The sequence below is a fragment of the Pagrus major genome, chromosome 19 (assembly GCF_040436345.1).
Source record: "Pagrus major chromosome 19, Pma_NU_1.0".
Lineage (NCBI taxonomy): Eukaryota > Metazoa > Chordata > Actinopteri > Spariformes > Sparidae > Pagrus > Pagrus major.
The window spans coordinates 15,913,227-15,930,999 of record NC_133233.1 but is presented as its reverse complement, the minus strand read 5'-3'; the positions used below and the strand labels follow the sequence as shown (position 1 = coordinate 15,930,999).

Here is a 17,773-nt window from a genome sequence, read left to right as displayed (position 1 = left end):
GAGAAATGTGTGCAAAAAACAAAACTAGCCACTGTCAGCGCAACTGGCCTGTTTTTTTATTTAGATAAAAAGTACATCTGTCGGTGGCCCCTTTTGCCTCCGCTGTTTGTCAGGTGATGCTCCAGTGATGCTATGCCAGTGTGGGGTCATGTTAAACGGGAAAGTTAGACCCTTCAGGAAGTAAAAGGTTAGTCCAACCTTCCCCCTCCTGGGTGGTCGACACTTCTACTGATTACTGCTAACACCAGTTTTGTCCTTTTTGTCCACATGAAAAAAAACTTTTTCCGTGTTATTTTTCGGAATATGATACTCTTGCAAGTCATACACATCCATATAGATAGATGAACTCTTTTTTTTTTTTCTTATGTCAGCATACAAGGTAAGCTGGGTGACTATATATGAAGACAACAACTACAACTTTCACAGCACTGGCATTGGTTAATTTTAAATACAGTACTCAAGCATTGTTAGATTAATAAAATAACAAAAGAAAACAAAAGAAAAAAAAAAAAAAAACGGAAACATAATACCCCCGAAAAAATAAGCTACTGTACGCAAGTTGGTTTCTCCCCTAAAATGTTTCTTTTGTATTTCAATGGCATGATGTACATATTTGATTTAACCATACCAACAGACATTGATCCAAAGGGAAAGTTGTCTATGCAGTGTATCACTTTGGATTTCCCTTGATTTTTCATACAGTACCATGCATTCATCTCATTAGTTTGTATTTTATGTATTTATTCATATTCTTTTTTTTTTTTTTTACCACTAAATTTTGACTGAAATCATCAATAAATGTGTTAAGATAGCGTTGTCTTCACATAGACTCAGGTAATGGTGTTTTAGTCGGTCATATCTCGGTGCACATCCACCCTATTGCATGTTGACAGGTTTTGCAGGATACAGTGGCAATCGTGGGATGGGGTTGGGCGGGGGGGGATTGTGGGTAGTGGGGACACTGTAGGTTGTAGGTTATGGGAGATCAGGGTGAAGGGTGTGGTTTGTCAGGTTTGTGTATGCCGAAGGAGGGAGGGGGTTCGGGGTTGTCAGCTCCTAGACGACAGCCTTTGAATCCTTGCAGACCTGAGTGGTGGTGCCTGAGTTAGTCTGTTTAATGTCCATCCTCCCTCCCACATGGTTCACTGGTCTGAAAAGACAAATACAAGTGTGTTAGGCAGAGATTTTGTCCAAGGACTCCAGCAATCAGTCCTCCTGTCGGTAATTTGTCCTACTTTTTCCTCAGAAAGATACCAGGACTCGCTTTGAGTAATTCTTTCAAAATAAGATAAGTGATTCTCATAAAAGAAAAGTCTTCTAGAGAAACCGAAAGTGCTGCCACTCTTGACACTTAACAAGTCCTTGACCTCAATCTGTTTCGCACTGTTGCTTCTGTTCTGTTTTTTTTTTTTTTTATCAGAATCTGTAAAGACCGAGCTATTCGGGTGTGGGGGTACAGCCAAAAGAAAAACAGCTGATATGAAGAAAAAAGGTATAAAATCCAATCATCTTAAAGGGGCACTATGTAGTTTTGGAGAAGAAATTCAAACTCAGAGTTTTAATATTTACAATATTAATGAGGTAATAATACAAACTCAGAAAAATGTTTTTTTTCTATAACTGAATAAACAAGCTGTTCTCAGAGGAAAATAAGGTCCCCAGAACACTGTTTGAAGCTAGAAAGGTGGCAGGGTTGTGTTGTCCTTTAAGGTCAGTTTGTGTATTAAGTTTATTCAGCCATGAAAACAAAGAGAGTTGGTTAGGGTTCATTTAGTTTGCTGTAAAAATGCTTTCTCTTCTGAGTAAAATGTCTTACCCAAAACTACATAATGCACCTTTAAGCCTGATGACCAAAAATGGCAAAGATTGGGTGAGTTAATGAATTCTCGAGACGGAGAGGGGAAAGACTGCAGCGAGCAATGAGTGATTAACTACTCAGGTGAAAGTGCAATTGCTGCCATATTTGCCCCTCTCTTCGGATGGTGACGTAAATGAAGCTGCAGTTGTCGTTCCTCTCTTTGTTCCTTTCCTTTTTCTCTCTAAAGGAGACTGCCAAAAAAAAAAAAACAGCCCTTCATAAACTTTTTTTTTCCCAGGGCACACCTACTATGAAAATACTCAAGAAATGCTTGATTTCCTCTCTGGTTTCCAAAAACCCCCCCCCAGCGTTCTGACTTTCCTACATCATTCTCCGCTGTCATCCTTCCTCCTTCCTTTCCTCCCTTCCTCGTCGTGGAGGAGGTGTCTGATCCTAGGTGTTGATAGCCATCATGCAAAGTATGGAGCACTGACAGGAGGGTAGTGCATGTAAATACATACGCCTACTGTTGCTTTCCTACGGAGGGAAAAATGTCGAGCGGAAATGTTGGACGTGTGTGTGTGGGTGGGAAGGGAGCTGATGATGGGGCTCGCCTGCAGCGCTAAGGATTTGCAATAAGCCAGACTGGCACACGCACATCTGGCTCCTCACTAGACAAGCATCTGTCCGCCCCGATCGGCCGATTGGTTAGACATCCACAAGCGAGCGAGTAAGGAAACGTGTGAGATTGGCGTGATCGCGTCCTACCGTACCTTGATGGGGCCATCCACCGGGTCCAGTCCCTGCTCCGACAGCTGTTTCAAGGCACTTAGAGCAGCCTGAGAAGAGAGGGAACAACAGATGGTCGAGTGAAGGAGAGAGATTGGGTGGGAGGAGAGTGAGTGTCACCCTTCAGCTGCTTTTCAAATAACACTTACTCTGGGAAACCTGATGCCAGCAGGACACTTTCCTTTCACTCTCTGTTGTCTTTGGCTCCTCTCCGCTCACTGTTTATCTAAAGTTATTGGGTTAACATTTCCACTTTATGTTTTGGCCGCTCTGCATTTTCCTAAGTCAATCAGAGAGCGACATCTGTATTCTCAGTGACCACAGCTAAACAAATAGCAGCACGTCTGAAATACCCGTAAATCATAAGCATAACTCAGCACGCAGAGTAGTTTCATCTACATAGCGCAAAACCCACATTAAATGACCGTAAGTGAAAATAAACGCCTGTGCATGAAACATTTGTATTGTTAATTGTGTAATGACTTCATTATGCTCGATTTGTGGTCGGGAAAGGAGGCTTTAACTGAAAAATGACACTATGAAGGAAATGGTTTCAAATCACAACCAGCCATGTGTGGCAATCTAATGCCCCGTCATTAAAAAAACTAAATCCCATCTATTATTCCCTGAATTCACACCACGCAGCTCCAGTAATTCTCTGCAGCCTTGTGCCAAGCCTCTAACGAAAATGCCATGATGTCATTTCCTTCCCGCTCATCGCCTGCCCGTCTGCGCCAGCTACAGGCGCTGCTGGTGATGTGAGGAGGGTCCAGCCTGCTATCATAATAAAAGCAACATGTGAGGGAAATCGAGAGGCGTAGTGTAGACCGACACACGTGCTATATAAAGTGGGACCGGCCTGACATTTGTATTATTGCACGGCAAGCGTGACAACAGCCACTGAGCTGAACCAGTGTTACCAAACAATTAATGTCACAGACAGAAACCACTTGTGGACCACTACAAGGAAAGAGCTGTTTGTAGCCTGTTTCCACAAAACACTTTCAGTATAATACCTTTGAAACCCATATGTAACCTGTACCAACATGTACATAAACACTAAAATCTGTGTTGCTTTTCCACCACAGATGGTTGTCTTAAATGTAGACAGAGGATTAATCTGACAGAATGGCGTGGTTCTGTTGCCACCATCCACAACTTTTCCTAATGTGGAACGACCTAAACTGAACTGAAGTGGAAACACGGCTTAGAGGGACAATTTACCCCACAATATAAAAAACATATTTTTCCTATTGCCTGCAGTGCCAAGTTTTTGAAATATCAGCCGTAGAGATGCCCGTCTTCTCTTGAACATAATCAAATTAGATGCCCCACGGCTTGTGGTGCTCGAAGTGCCTAAATTTTTTTTTTTTAAAAAGTCTCTTTCCAGAAATCATGACCCGTTAACAGGATAATCCTCAGACCTTGTACATGTACATCTACTCATGAATGAGAGATACCCCAAGTATCTCCAAAACTCACACAACAACAATCTAGGTGGATAAATAGCACTAAGGGTAAGTGGGAAAATATGTATTTTTGATTGTGGGGTGAACTGTCTCTATGACTTGTCAATCCGATCTTAACCATGTCCGTGGGTCGGTCCTGAGACAGATCCTTCTACAGTCCTATAGATCAGCTCCAAATATTTGAGCGACTCAGTCTTTTATCATGTTTTCATGTCTAACAAGGATTCAATTGTCCTTCAAAAGCACAGCCAACTGTTTACTGTGTAATAATATTTGTTCTGTTAAAGTGGGTGTTAATGGTTTCTGATGCTTGACAATTTACCATGGAAACATTTCAGTTGCTTGAGACTAGACTGATTCGTATCCAAGTATGATTAACTGTGGATCAATATCCAGAAAAGTTAACTAATGTGCATGCTCATTGCAGATCTCGTCTCACAGATTTTTGCAGGTAGTGAATTATCTTGAACTCGTGAACGCACTCCATCATTATTGCAGAGGTGTCGGATTAAGTTGTAATCTGATTTGGATGCAGATTTGTATAAAGTGGAGTGCTGGCTGACACATTCTGATACTGAAGATGTTGAAACCACCGACAGTATTTCCTAATCATGCTGTGAGGTCTACCAATAAATACTACTTATTATAAAAGTAGACATTACCTTTAAAAAAACAAACAACAAAACCATATATCATTAAAAAAAGGAATTACGTCACCTCCCACAGCTCCACTTTATTGTTTTACACACATCTGGTACTACAGTGGTCAGAACCAGCCTGGATCCTTTACACTCCATCACCGGTTAATCAGAGGCGAGATAAGGAATCCGTGGCTCTGCTCAGTAGATGAGTGAGATGTGACGACTGGCTGAGGTTTCCTCATTATGAAGCCCACCTACGTCAATCTGTGCTTTATTCTTATTAGTTATATCAGCTATGCGGTGCCAACAAATTAAAATCTCCTCATGAGAAAATCTGAATGGGAGACATTTTTCTGATACTTGCAGACACACAGACAGAGACGTCTCCGGGTGAATAACGATCTGTATTTAAGCTCATGCGCACCGAGGGGAAACATTCATCACGGTTTAAACCTGAGAAAATATAAATCCCACCGCACGGCGTATCAATGTGTCTGTATGGAATGCAATATATAGAGAAGGATGTTACACACTATTATCTGTGTGCTTGCGCCCGAAATAATTTTCAAAGCGTTTAACTTGAGATTATGAGTAACATAAACCAGGAATCATAATTTATGACCGACAGGTGCAAGGGTCAAAATCTGGTTTGTATCCATCAAATTCAGAAAAAAAACAACTAACGCTTACAGGTACTGAAAAATCTGCAACAATATAGTAGGACTGGTTTGAAAAATTGATACTCGGGTTATTACTTAAGCCTTTCTCCAGAGACTCAGAAATCAACCGGAGCCCCTCTAAGTCTGTAGCAGACAATTTATGGTGCAGTGTGTTTTTTTTCTCTGTGAAGATCTGACAGCCAATGAGATTTAGGGCTTGAATATACTTGCAGAGATTTAAGGTGACAACCCTGTAGAACATGACAGCTGAAGGAATGTTTTCACAATTACACTGTTAATAAGCATAAATCACGGGGGACTCTTCATACAACAGTTTATATATATATATATATATGCTGTACCGTCATGTCATTTCACAATCACCGGGACTGTCCACACATACTGAAGCGGAAAAAAGTAATTAAGATAAGAAGGAGACCTAACGCAGGCTGATTAATCTAGGACACATGATTAGGTCACACCTGATAAACAACAGCGACTGGATCTCCATTTTCTCCGGCGACCAATAAATTGTAATCACAACCAACTTCCCCATGATTGCCTCTTGTTTGTTGTATTTCATTGGTTTGGGACTTTTCTCTCCCTGAGTAAATAGCCAGAGCCCATCTGTTGGAGGGTATGGGGGGGTAGGTGACTAGAGATAAACAGCCATAAATCAGAGGCTTGACGGTGGCAGCGCTGATATACGACAGGCAGGCATGAGGGCCGTGGCAGCCAGTCACTGGGCCCAGCAGCTCAGCGAAAGACATAGAGCCTAAGACAAATACTGGGCCTATCTGTGGGAATGGCAGCCAGTGAAATCATTATTTTTCTAATGAGATAAGTTGGCCATCATTAGAGGCAGCCGCTGGACTGATGCATCAACACCAGGAGAGTATGTTTAGTCTGAGGCCGTGACACGCAAGGTGGAGGTGTTCCATCTCTGTCATGGAACAAAGAGAGAGTAAGAGGCGGACGAGGAGACAATGTGCAGAGAGCATGCAGAGTGATTAACAAATGGGAGACTGTTGGTGGAGGCTTGCAAAATTGATGGTTAAAACAGAAAAAAATGGTTAACACTGAGAGCTCTAACAGCTCTCCGGGTCGAACTAGTTTGTTCTGCGTTATAGCTGTTCCGAACAGCCACACTCGAAGGTCGGTATCTTCCATACACTCAGCCAACTGCTGCTTGAAGTGGGTTATTGGCGTTAAAGAAATTGTCGACAGAGCCCTCCTAATGCTGGAAGAGTGAGTGCAAGGGGGTTTCTGTAGCTATTCGACCATCCGACAAGCAGATCTGATGGAGTTTAGTGGTAGGGAAAAAAAACAGCACCTCATTCACTTCAATGAGACCACTGCCTTGGCACAGCAGGGGCGCTGATGCAGGGGGTTCCAACAACAAAATGCAGGGTTGTTTGGCAAAAAAGTTTAACCTTTTGCTGCGACGCAATTCTCCGTCACCTGGGAGCGCAAAAACATGTACGAGTGAACATTCAAGGTAGAATAGCATGCAGCAAGAACAGCATTATGCAGCCGTTTACCTGGCAATCACCAAGACATATTAAAAAAGTATTCCCTGTAAAAACTTCCCAGAGTTATAAATCCTGTCTCTGATAACATTTCAAACCCAAAGCAGATTTTCTGGATCATTTTTCATCTTCACAGCCGAACCATTGACGGTATGCCCATACCACCGCAGATCCTTGAATTTGCTATGGAACAAATCACCCTCATCACTACCTTCTTCACCTATCCTGTCCTCGCTCCAACTTCAGATAACAAACCAGCACTCGCCATCAATCCCAGACCAGGGAGCCAATCTGAAGCGCCCCACAGTCACTTCACACATGGGCTCATTCATCTATCTACCTAGCTGTCCCTAGTTCAAAGGCTTGGACAAACAGCGGTCGAATGTGATGGCGTCTGAGGAGGATCGGCGACCGTGGCCGAGCTCCTGATGTGGAGTGACAAGGGCGGCTCATTTTTCTGGGCCTGCTGCGCTCTTAATGGCTTCTCCGACAGAGCCTTCGCTTCCGTCAGCAGCTAAGCCAAACAAAGGCTCAGTCCCACAGGAGTCCCTGGCATCAGCCTGATGGATCTGATGGATCGCTTGATCACACCGACCCTGACAAATCAGACCCCTGTGTCAGCTCTCACTGCTGGACTACTGGGTTCTTGGGAAGAAATGAAGACATTTTGGGGAATGGGAGGCTGGCTGTGAAGAAAAGGTGTAAAAAGAACAAAGGAGAAGAGACAGCAGAGGGTAAAAAGAGAAAAATAAATGTTTGGTGGGAAAGGAACCAGAGAGAAGGAAGGCTTCAATCATTCGATCTCCATCGCTTCACCCTCTGGCCTTTAGCAGCCATCAAAGACCTCAGGGAGGTCCTAATGAGGTGAAGACCACCAGCACATCATTCAGCCTCACATACTTGCATCTCCTTCTCTCCTCCTACTCTGTATCTTCAGAGTAGAAGAAGAAGAAGAAGAAAGGGAAACTTTAGCCTAGTTTGCATGTTCTCTTGGCTTTATCAGATCAGTTGCTGCCTCAGCTCTGCTGGAGGCCTGATGAAAGCACAGACACTGGCTTAAGGTTTAACCCAATGACCCAGTCTCAGTCGTACAGTGTGGTATTTTCCCTATATACCAAGCAGATCCAGGCTCCCAGGGCTTTCTCTTGCTCTGTACAGTCCAGCTGGACTACTCAAACTCTTCTCTTATCTTAAGTCCCAGCCAAGAGCATCAGTAGCAGCCTTCCCTCTTTGATCCTGCGCCCATTGTCATGTGTTTAGATGTCCATATTATCCAAAGAAGCAAGAGGCAACAGAAAGGGAATCATTTGTTTCTTCCTTAGAAACATTCTTCTTGTGGTCTTTGGCCGGACAAGAAACCTACCCTTAACAACAGGTGCACTAAGTAAATGCATGTGGGCGTGTACACAAAAATGAAACAAAAAATAGTTGTAGTTGGAGATAAACTTGTGAAGGTTATGTAGTGTCAGGCAGTCCTACTTGTTGGATGGACAAATTCACTTTTTTTGTTATTGCTGTGAACATTTAATAGCATGAGTCTTCATTATGGCAAGAAAACGGAACATTGCATAATTTATGGAAACAATATTAGGCAAGACACACTTCCCCACAGCCAAGTACCACTCCACCACTGATATATACAAACCACAGCACTGTTTCACTACCACATCCATAAGAGTTTCCTCATAGAACTTGAGACAACGCTGGCTTGGGCGGATGGACCGTAACCTGAACTGCTTGCTTTTGTTTGCTCAATTGTACAATCACCATCCACCCTCTTATTCTGTAATAACATACTTGTTGTCAGATCTTAATAATGCTAGAAAGAGTTTTAACGTAAGAAAAGAATTAACGTTGGGCGGCTGGTTCTTAGCTGCTGCGAGGCAGGGGGGTGGGGGACTCGGAACATGAAGGGGATGCAGGACGGCTGCAGATGAGGATGATCTAAGGGACTTCCACTAGACTAAACAATGACCAGAGTAGATTTCAAACAGGGTGTTTTACAGGGAGGACCTGGGAAGTTGGAAAAATGAGTGCCCTGTTGTCAGAGATGTTCTGAAGCTGGATATATTGTTCTGGAGAGGGCTTGTTCTGTTTTCAAAAGGCCACATAAAACCTTGACAGCGCTCCCTCTTTTTTACACTCACTCCCCAAAGCACAAAGAAATATGAGATACCAGGGAGGAGAACACCCCAGCCATCTTTTTGTCCTGTGTTAACCCTGTTGTCACTGCCATGCCATCACGTCACATCTTTCTCTGATGTTCATCAAATTCATTTAATCGTTATCTATTGCAGATTCTTTCCTCTACTTTTTTCCCTTCTGTCGTCTACTCTCGAGCTCCTTCTCATCCCTTGGCTTTCGTTTCCTCTAAATTCTTTTCTTTTCCGTCTACCCACATCAAGACGCTGGACAGGGATCACTGGAACATTCCTGGATAGCTCGTGGAGAACACCTGTGTGTGCATGAGTGCTGGCAGTGTATTCGTCCATTTGTTAATGCGGTGCGATATGTACATGGATTCTTGAGTAACTACAGAGAAAATGTATTCAGATCCTCTCACCAAATCTCTTCTTCACTCTCTCTCCAGATTTCACATCCTCTCCCACATCAGAGGGATTGATAAAAGAGGCAGTGTGTGCCTGGCAGTGGCCTAGATGTAGCCTGACTTGACGTTAATTCCTCTGAAATAACACTTCATATGTACCACTCCGCTTCTTCTGAAACAGTGTAGCAACTGTGAATGTTGTACAGCTGAAAAAACTTCTCTGTGATGAAATGTATTTGATTTCTGCATACTTCTCAGCCATGTGTGCATGCTGCCACATTTTGGTGATCAGAACTCCTACAGTGGATAGTGTGTGCATTCTCTCATGTGTATCCCAGGCCTGAGATGAGCACTGAAGGCCGGCTTGGCGGGTAACAGCCATGGGGCTCCCCAGGGGAGCAAGCCTTCGCTGACATGGGAAGCCATAAATAAGGGCCCAGGGCGCAGCGCCATGTCATGCGTCATTTGGGCCGGAGAGGCCTGCTTTATCCCCTCCCATCACTGAGCTGCTGAGGATGGCACCTCCTAGGGCGTAATACAAAACATATGGGCAAAGGGCGAGGGGCAGAAGCACCTCAGCATACCATACTCCTGCCTTGTCAGCAAAGCTTCTCAGAGGAAAAGCAGATACAGCCGAAGACGGCCTCTATGATTACACTGTGCTAGCATGCCACAATTAAACTTTGTCAAGAAACAGTAACCTAATCACTGAGCTTAGTTATTTCTGATGTCATTACAGCACATTAAAACAAAGGGATAACAGCAAAAAAACACTGACCAAGATTTACACTCTTTAGCATTAATAACCAGTATACGAGCAATAAAAAAAACAATAAATGGAAACACCCGATGCCACATCATAATGTAGCTGTAAGCAGAGAGTATATTTAGCGTATTTGTCATGAACTTTAACTCCTATGATGCATCATTAGTTGTATAATCAGTTAGTCAATGCTTCAAATTCCCAGGAAGTCCAAATCGATGTTCAAGTGTTTTTATCACATCTGTCTTGCTCTATACCTCACTAATAGGTCAGTATTGGGCAACAATGACAAAAAAGCTGTTTTGTAGATATCCTTACGGGTATTTTAGAGTTGGTCATTTCCTGGAAAACGCTGATGGCTAATCCTACACTCAGATGCTAATTCAATGTCCAATAAATGCTTTCTTAATTTTTATGACGCTGCTATGAATGTATAAAAAGAAATACGAGGAACCTTTAGAATTACATTCACTTATTTAGTTGAAACTGGATCATATTTTATGGAGAAAATATTTTCTGGTTTTCCCACTGATGTCCTCCAGCTGCTCTGCCTCAAAGTGGACAGATAGCTTAACTTGTCTTCAAAGTAACTGCTAACTACTGCTAACCAGCAGCCTCCCATTGACCACCCTTCCGACTGGGGCCGTACGCAGCCTCTGAGAACAATGTAGCGAGTAACACTACCAAGGGGATTTATGGAGTGTCCTGATAGACAGATACCAGTAGCTTTGCTGCTAACCTAACTGCTGCTAAATGTAGCTGCCATAAGGTAGTAAGCTCAGTTAGCCGTGCAACTATGTTAAGTAAGCGGTCCTATTTGCTGACTCAGAACCAGGGTACCAGGGGCCAAATCCAGCTAAGCCAGCAGTACTCTACTGTACTGTATTCTCTTTCGTCACACTCACCACCGTCTTCTTGGAGGCTGTGTTGTGGGGTGTAATGCAAATGGCGCTAAACTAGACATTTCATGGGAACCTAAATAATGAAAGTAATAGTTGTGCTATAACACTATAGAATCATTATAAGTCATTTTGAAAATCTGCTGAAATCGTATTTAAAAAATAAATCATAATCGATAGAGTTACCGTTTAATTTAGATTTTTTTTTTTTTTTGCCTTGACACCATAAAGCAATCTAGGTCAAAAGTGGTTGGAGCAGCACATGCCACATTCTTTGACCAATGTGTGACACTTTCCCTTTTCATCTGTAGTGCAGACAATGACACATTTTCATTGAGAAAGGAATCTGCTGCCCACAGGAAGTCACGCAGGGGAACCGGTGTTCGTCTATCGTCAGTACTTCCAACTTATTCCAAGGTTGCTGATGAATCAGTGGCTAAATACAGAATGCGATGAGATATAGGGCATGAAGAATGCATTAGTGATGGGACTACAGCCTGTGAAGATATTGGGTAAGAAGAGAAAAACAGCCTCAAGGCTAGTGACTCACCAACATGACCACTGACTAAGCTGAAATGCTCAAGAAAAACTGACAGGCCCTTGAATTCTCATGGACCCCATGCACAGAAGCAACCTTAGTGATGAGACATAGTCTGGATGAACTATTCCTTTATGACTCATCCAAATGAACCACAATTATTTCATTCACAATTTAGGCTTCGCCCTTATAGATGACATCAACAGAAAATAATGTTGCTTCATCAGCAATAGTTTCTAAGTCATCCAAAGGATCAAAGATGCTTCACATGGGGAAGTCGAGAAGATCATTGAATATCCTCCTGAAGATACACCTTCTGGGCTATTAATAAAGTCATGGTGGAAGATTTGGGGAAATACCCTCCTGGCTGTCTTATATGGCTCATGTCTGTTTCGCTCAGGTTTCCCCAGTGACTCCGAAGCAGTGTTACATCACCTCATCTCCACCTGCAAACATCCAACTTTCTATGCCGAAGGGAGAAGCTTCTATAATCCCGAACAATTGGACTCAAATTGCCCAGGGGAGGTATAAAAAGCTGTGGGAAGAAAAGCCAGCCTTCAGGCACTCGCGCTCTTATCGCAGAGAGATAGTGATCGGTCTCGAGGGGGGTCCCGTTTCTCTCTTTTCTGCTTCCTAATCTCCCTTTCCTTTCCACTTTTCTCTTTGTGTCAAAGATCGACCATATGATCCTCTCAACTGCTCTTTTCCTGCCAATTTTCATTGTCCTGAATTCAAAATGACAAACTCACTGTTTGCTTGGTGATGAAGTGCACAGCCCAGTTAAAGTGGGCAGTGGTACAAGCAGAGCCTGGGTGGGGATGCAAATGTGATGGCTGTTGTTGTTGCCTGGCTGCTACACAACCAGAAGAAAATAGACCAAGTCAATCTGTAGCTGGGAAGGGCAGCCCACACCAGAGGTAGGATCCAAGGTCTTAATCACTTTCACCCATTTGCATAGATAGTGAATTTAGTAAAGATACTGCAGAGGGCCGTATCAATTGCTGGTGAGGATATCAGCCTGGATGTCAAAGACCATTGCTGGCCGTTATCAGCCCTTCCGTTAAAATTGGAATCCAATTATTTCTGCATCGTTGGGCAACGGATGGAGGCTAAAATACAGTAAATTAGGAGATAGGTCCAATGAGTCATCAAAGCAGCAACTTTACTTTACAGAGAAGTTATTAAAACCCCCTATTACGTCAGAATGAAAACAGCTGCTTGTTGCCTTGAGCTCAGAACCTCAGTATGTGTTCAGGCCTGGGGTGTGCTTGGAACGATGCAGTTTGTACAAAATACAGCCTGAACATGACTAAAGGAAAGTCTTACCTGTTTTGAACAGGAAAACTTGATTCTATAGCGAGAGATGCGATAATGGTTGATAGATTAATGGCGCAAAATTTCTTGGTCTCTTGTCGAAGGCATTAATGGTATTGCAAAAGTTTCATGCACAAAAAGAGAGATGGAAGCTTTCATGTGAAGAATGCTTTGGATGGCTAGGTTCTTTATCAGACAGGTATGGGGAATGGGGTTTAAGACACTGTTCGGTGATCCAATAAGCACTTAGTTTGAAGCGTACTGACCCCCTCTTTAACAAAAAAGAGTGACACGATTTACAGAGGAGACTTACAGGTGTGGAAAGGCAAAAAAGAGGGTCTTGGGGATGTAGTATAGGAAAGGGTTAAGATAAAGGGTGAAGGGAGAGGGGCTAAGTGTCTCACTGTGACAGCCGCCAGCTGCATGCAATAATCCCAGACTCTCCGTCACGAGCCCTTTATATTTTCTTGTCAGACATGGCGGTGTGTAAGAGAGAGTGGATGTCTGGTGGACGAGGACATCCGGTAACAAGAGAGGACGTGCAGTCAGACGGCGTTTTACACCTTCTTCCTCTTGTCTCTTCCTCCTTGTAGCTCCCTCAGCTCCATTCTGCGTTGACTTTTAATCACCTCGTACACACGAGGGACACGCCTGTAAAACCTGTTGCGGTGTTTTATAATTTGCTATGGATCCCCACAAGGCCTGTGACTGTTTCTCATTACCCAGCATGCTCACTGGGCCTATAAGACATGGATGGATATTTTGTCTTGTACCTAAATCCCAAGAAAAACTGACTGGGGCTGCAGCTCAGTGTGTGATTGGAGTCGATTGAGACCCACGATGCCTGAGGGAGCCCCTGAAGTGTTATGAAAACCATACTATGTTTCTATGGCAACTGGCCATGTGTATTGCAGTCACAGATTATGTATAAGACATGTTTACTGAAAACAATAAATTCCAGTATGCTTATATCAAGAGGCAGGTCTTACTGGGTACGGCTCCTACAACCAGGCTGGTTTTCTGATGAATAGGTCCGGGGGCCAACCTAACTAGCCAAAGATGGAATGCGACGGGGAGAAGCGTAATGATGCACACTGAAAACATATGTCTTTTAAAAAATGTTCGCATAATGCCATTCCCGAATTAGCTGAAAGCCGGCAGGGCTGTCTCAAAGTGTTCATAAACAACAAGAACCCATCTCAATGGGAACAAAGCCAACATGGATTCAGTCCGCAAACACAGAATGGCTGACATGATGAGCAAAGATAGATTGACGTAGGCATGCAGAATGAAAGCAGCATGACAGGATCTTCTCTTAAGGCGCTCTGGCTGCCCATATTGGATTTCAAAGTCACTGTTATGTCACTTACAGCTTGACACACAGCGAGGTCAGAGAGACGGAAGTCCATCACAGAGGCTATGAACAGAGCTGTATGGATGACAGCAGAGAGGACAATAGTCTGTGGAGTCACGCTGAAATAAACTCCACGACTTGACAGTGTGGTTGTTTGGAGGGTAAGATGATGGATCTATGTTTCTCATGCTTTAACGTCTCATGTAAAGCCATGCCACCAGCATACGTAGTGACTAGGGGTGTCACAATTCTCCAAATCTACAATTTGATTTAACCTTCGATTTTAAGGTCAGGATTCAATTTTTTTCAGCACTGACGGCTGTGTTATTGCTATTGTTTAAATTTTTATGGAGGTGCACTTGAACGCACCATGGAGTCCCTCAGAAACCAACACAGAAAGACAGCAGTGGAAAGAAGCAAAGATAAATCTACAGAGATATACAACACCAATTTTGGCACTTGGCTAAATGAGGGCATCATTTTCTCTAGTCAAATACATTTCTCTATTATGTCATGCATTAGGAGCAAAATACAGTCTAATGGGATTAAAATTAAATGACTGGAACTAATTTTCCAAGTTCCAATTTTCCCAGAATACTGTAGTTGGTGTAAATAGTTTAAAGATGCAACAATGTCAATCTCTTCCACTGTACAACCCATTATTTGTCACTGGTGCTGTGATTTTGTCCATTAAAGGAGAGTGAGTACTTAATCCTCTGTGGGTGAGTTTTTACGAGCCACCTCACACATTTTTACAGCATGGCAAACAGACAGTAAACACCAGGAAGGTGCTGCGCTTTAACACGTGATTAAGACACAGCTAATTAGATTGCGGACAGTAAAACTGTGAGAGGAATCGTAAAAGAGGGAGCAGGGATGGGCCTGAGCGAGGGATCAGGTACAACCAGCAGACGTTTAAGTCAGGACACCACAGGCCACTGACAAATGACCGAGCTTGGGTTTCTCATTTCTGCTGCCTTCTCAGCGGTGAAAATGTAAATAGCAGACTTTCTATGGTACAAAAAAAGAAAAGACCCCCTCACACACAAGCCCCCCATGTCCACCATCCATCCATCCCGCCATTCTTCTCCTCCCTCTCCTCCTATGCAGTGGTTGGTCCCATGAAACAGGGGTCAGGGTACTAATGGAGGACCTCATGGCCTTGTGTGCCTCTGGAAACAACCCCCCCATTCCCTGCTCTCTTATAAATCAAGCAGGCTTCATTGAGAGTGGCAGAGTCCTCTGATGTCCCAGCCATGTCTCATTTCAAAGTCCTCCTGAAGGCTCACACGGTTCCACGTTTACTCACTGGGCACAAGGGAGATGTGTATGTGGCGGTGAGACTCAAAAGAGAGAGAGACAGACGGAGAAACAGAGTAAAAGAAAGAGAATGAGTGTGGGTTAAGTGAGAAGTAGAGGGGAATTAGGAATAGAGAAGACGTCCCAGAGGAAAAGGGGGCCTCTAAAACAAATGTTTATTTAGTAACTATGCTGCATTAGACCTCTCACTTGAAAGAATGTACAATAAATCACACCGTTTTGGGAAAGTCATTACAGCATCACTCCAACACAATGTGTGTGAGATGAAATGCCTTCCTCTGTTGCACATGTACAGTTTACAGAGCACCTATAGACGTTCAATCAAAACATAATTTTCCTTCCACTCACGGTAAATTGGGGTGTGCGTTCTGTAGAAGGATAAATGACTGTGACATAATGGTGTACTTTGGTTTCCTTTAGTCTATGCATCCATAACAAACCCAGATGAGTTGCATATGGATTTAAAATGAAGATTTTCCTGACGACAAGAATTGCTGTTACGTATATGCTACAGTCTTTCTACACATCCTCTGATTGATGCTGAGAGCATCTAATCAAAACCAGTAACATGTAGAGATACTCCTGAGGCACAGAAAGGAACATGAAGACAACATATTTCTATGCAATCAATATAATTGGCAAAAACTACCATGGGTAGAATTTCAGGAATCCTAAAATGGAACCTTGAGAGACACCCCAATTAATTATTATTATTATGTTAAACCATTCTGAAAAATAATGACAGTCTTTTTTGTCTTACAGAGAGTTAGATGAGAAGAATGATGCCACTCTCACATCTGCACAATAGATATGTAGCGGGAGTTAGCTGCTGCTTAGCTTAGTTTAGCACAAAGAGTGAAAACAGGGAGAAACGGCTAGCCTATTTCTGTCTTGAATAAAAAAAAAATGCCTACAAGCACCTATAATGCTCATTTATTACATTTTATGTATTTTTTTTGTCAAATTCATACTCAAAACGAATACGAGGCAGCACATTGGGTAAATTCTAGCTGCTGCTAACGGTAGCTGTTGTTAGCTGTTGAGCTCTGTTAGTTGTGCAGTTAGCGGTCTGGACTGGGAGCTTGAAGCACCGGGAAAGTGTTGGTCTTTACACCCTTTAGACCGGGATGGGCCAGGGCCTAGCTGCTTAACAATGGTCACGTCAGTAGAGAGTACATACACGTCATAATGTCATAACTGTTTAATCTTCTTGTTATGTGGATAATCTTAGTTCATTTTTGAATGTTTTCAACTAAAAATCTTACATATTGCATCTTTGATTCATTACAAACAAGTGCAAAACGACAATTAAACATTTTATGGGGGGGTCATTTGCCAGACTATTTCTTGGCTGAAAGCAGTTTCCAAGCAACCAGCAGAGAGTCCAAGAAGTCCTGGCCAAGAAATAGTGCAGCACAGTAACTCCCTGTGAAAACGCAATGTGTTATTTTACACTTTGCTTACTCATATAAAAGGGTCTCACAAATAAATTCACATCAAAATGCATTCATCAAAACACTAGATCATATTCAAGATAAATGCTTGCTAAATCAGCAAAACAGTTAAGCTTGTGAGAGCTGTCATACGCAACAGGCGAGAGCAAGTCTGCCTTTTCTTCAGCCAGCTAAGACATGCAAAATAATAATAATTATAAAAAAATTGCAATGCATCTCCTATTTCACTTGCTGTTGCGATTTCTTCCTCTCACAGTTAGGCACTGACAGTGTGGTTTGCTTAATCCTTCCTTATCTCCACTGAATGCAAAAGGTTGGGCTGAATTTGCATGTAAAACAGAACACAAGCTGTCACTTGTGACTTTATTTACAGAGGAGATTTGGAAGATCATGAAGATACTGAGATACTGTTATGAGGCTGACTGACTGACACACACACACACACACACACACACACACACACACACACACACACACACACACACACACACACACACACAAGCACACACACACACACACACACAGTGTTTACTTAAACCACAGGAGTGTGTGACACCTTAGTCGTAACTGGTGTTACCCCCGATGTGGCTGTTGTTTTGAGAGTTTCAAAATGTCTGCTGTTTGAGGCCTGAGAATGCGTTAACATCCAGATGAGAGGAAGGTGGTTGTAGTGGGAGGGAGGTGGGGGGGGGGGGGGG

At 43.0% G+C, this 17,773-nt stretch overlaps 1 protein-coding gene across 2 annotated transcripts in view; it reads right to left on the bottom strand.

Moving 5' to 3' along the window:
- Window positions 1-366: 366 nt before the first annotated feature.
- The window catches only part of stau2 (staufen double-stranded RNA binding protein 2), an 89,098-nt gene continuing 71,691 nt past the window's right edge, over window positions 367-17,773 (bottom strand). Inside the window, exons 14-15 of one of the 2 annotated variants that reach the window (XM_073488874.1) lie at window positions 2,572-2,637; window positions 367-1,150 (exon numbers count right to left, since the gene is read on the bottom strand). In XM_073488874.1, the coding sequence (XP_073344975.1) occupies window positions 1,115-1,150; window positions 2,572-2,637 (102 nt within the window). In that variant the 3' untranslated portion in view covers window positions 367-1,114. The remainder of the gene's footprint in view (window positions 1,151-2,571; window positions 2,638-17,773) is intronic. The other variant, XM_073488873.1, reaches the window with a different exon arrangement.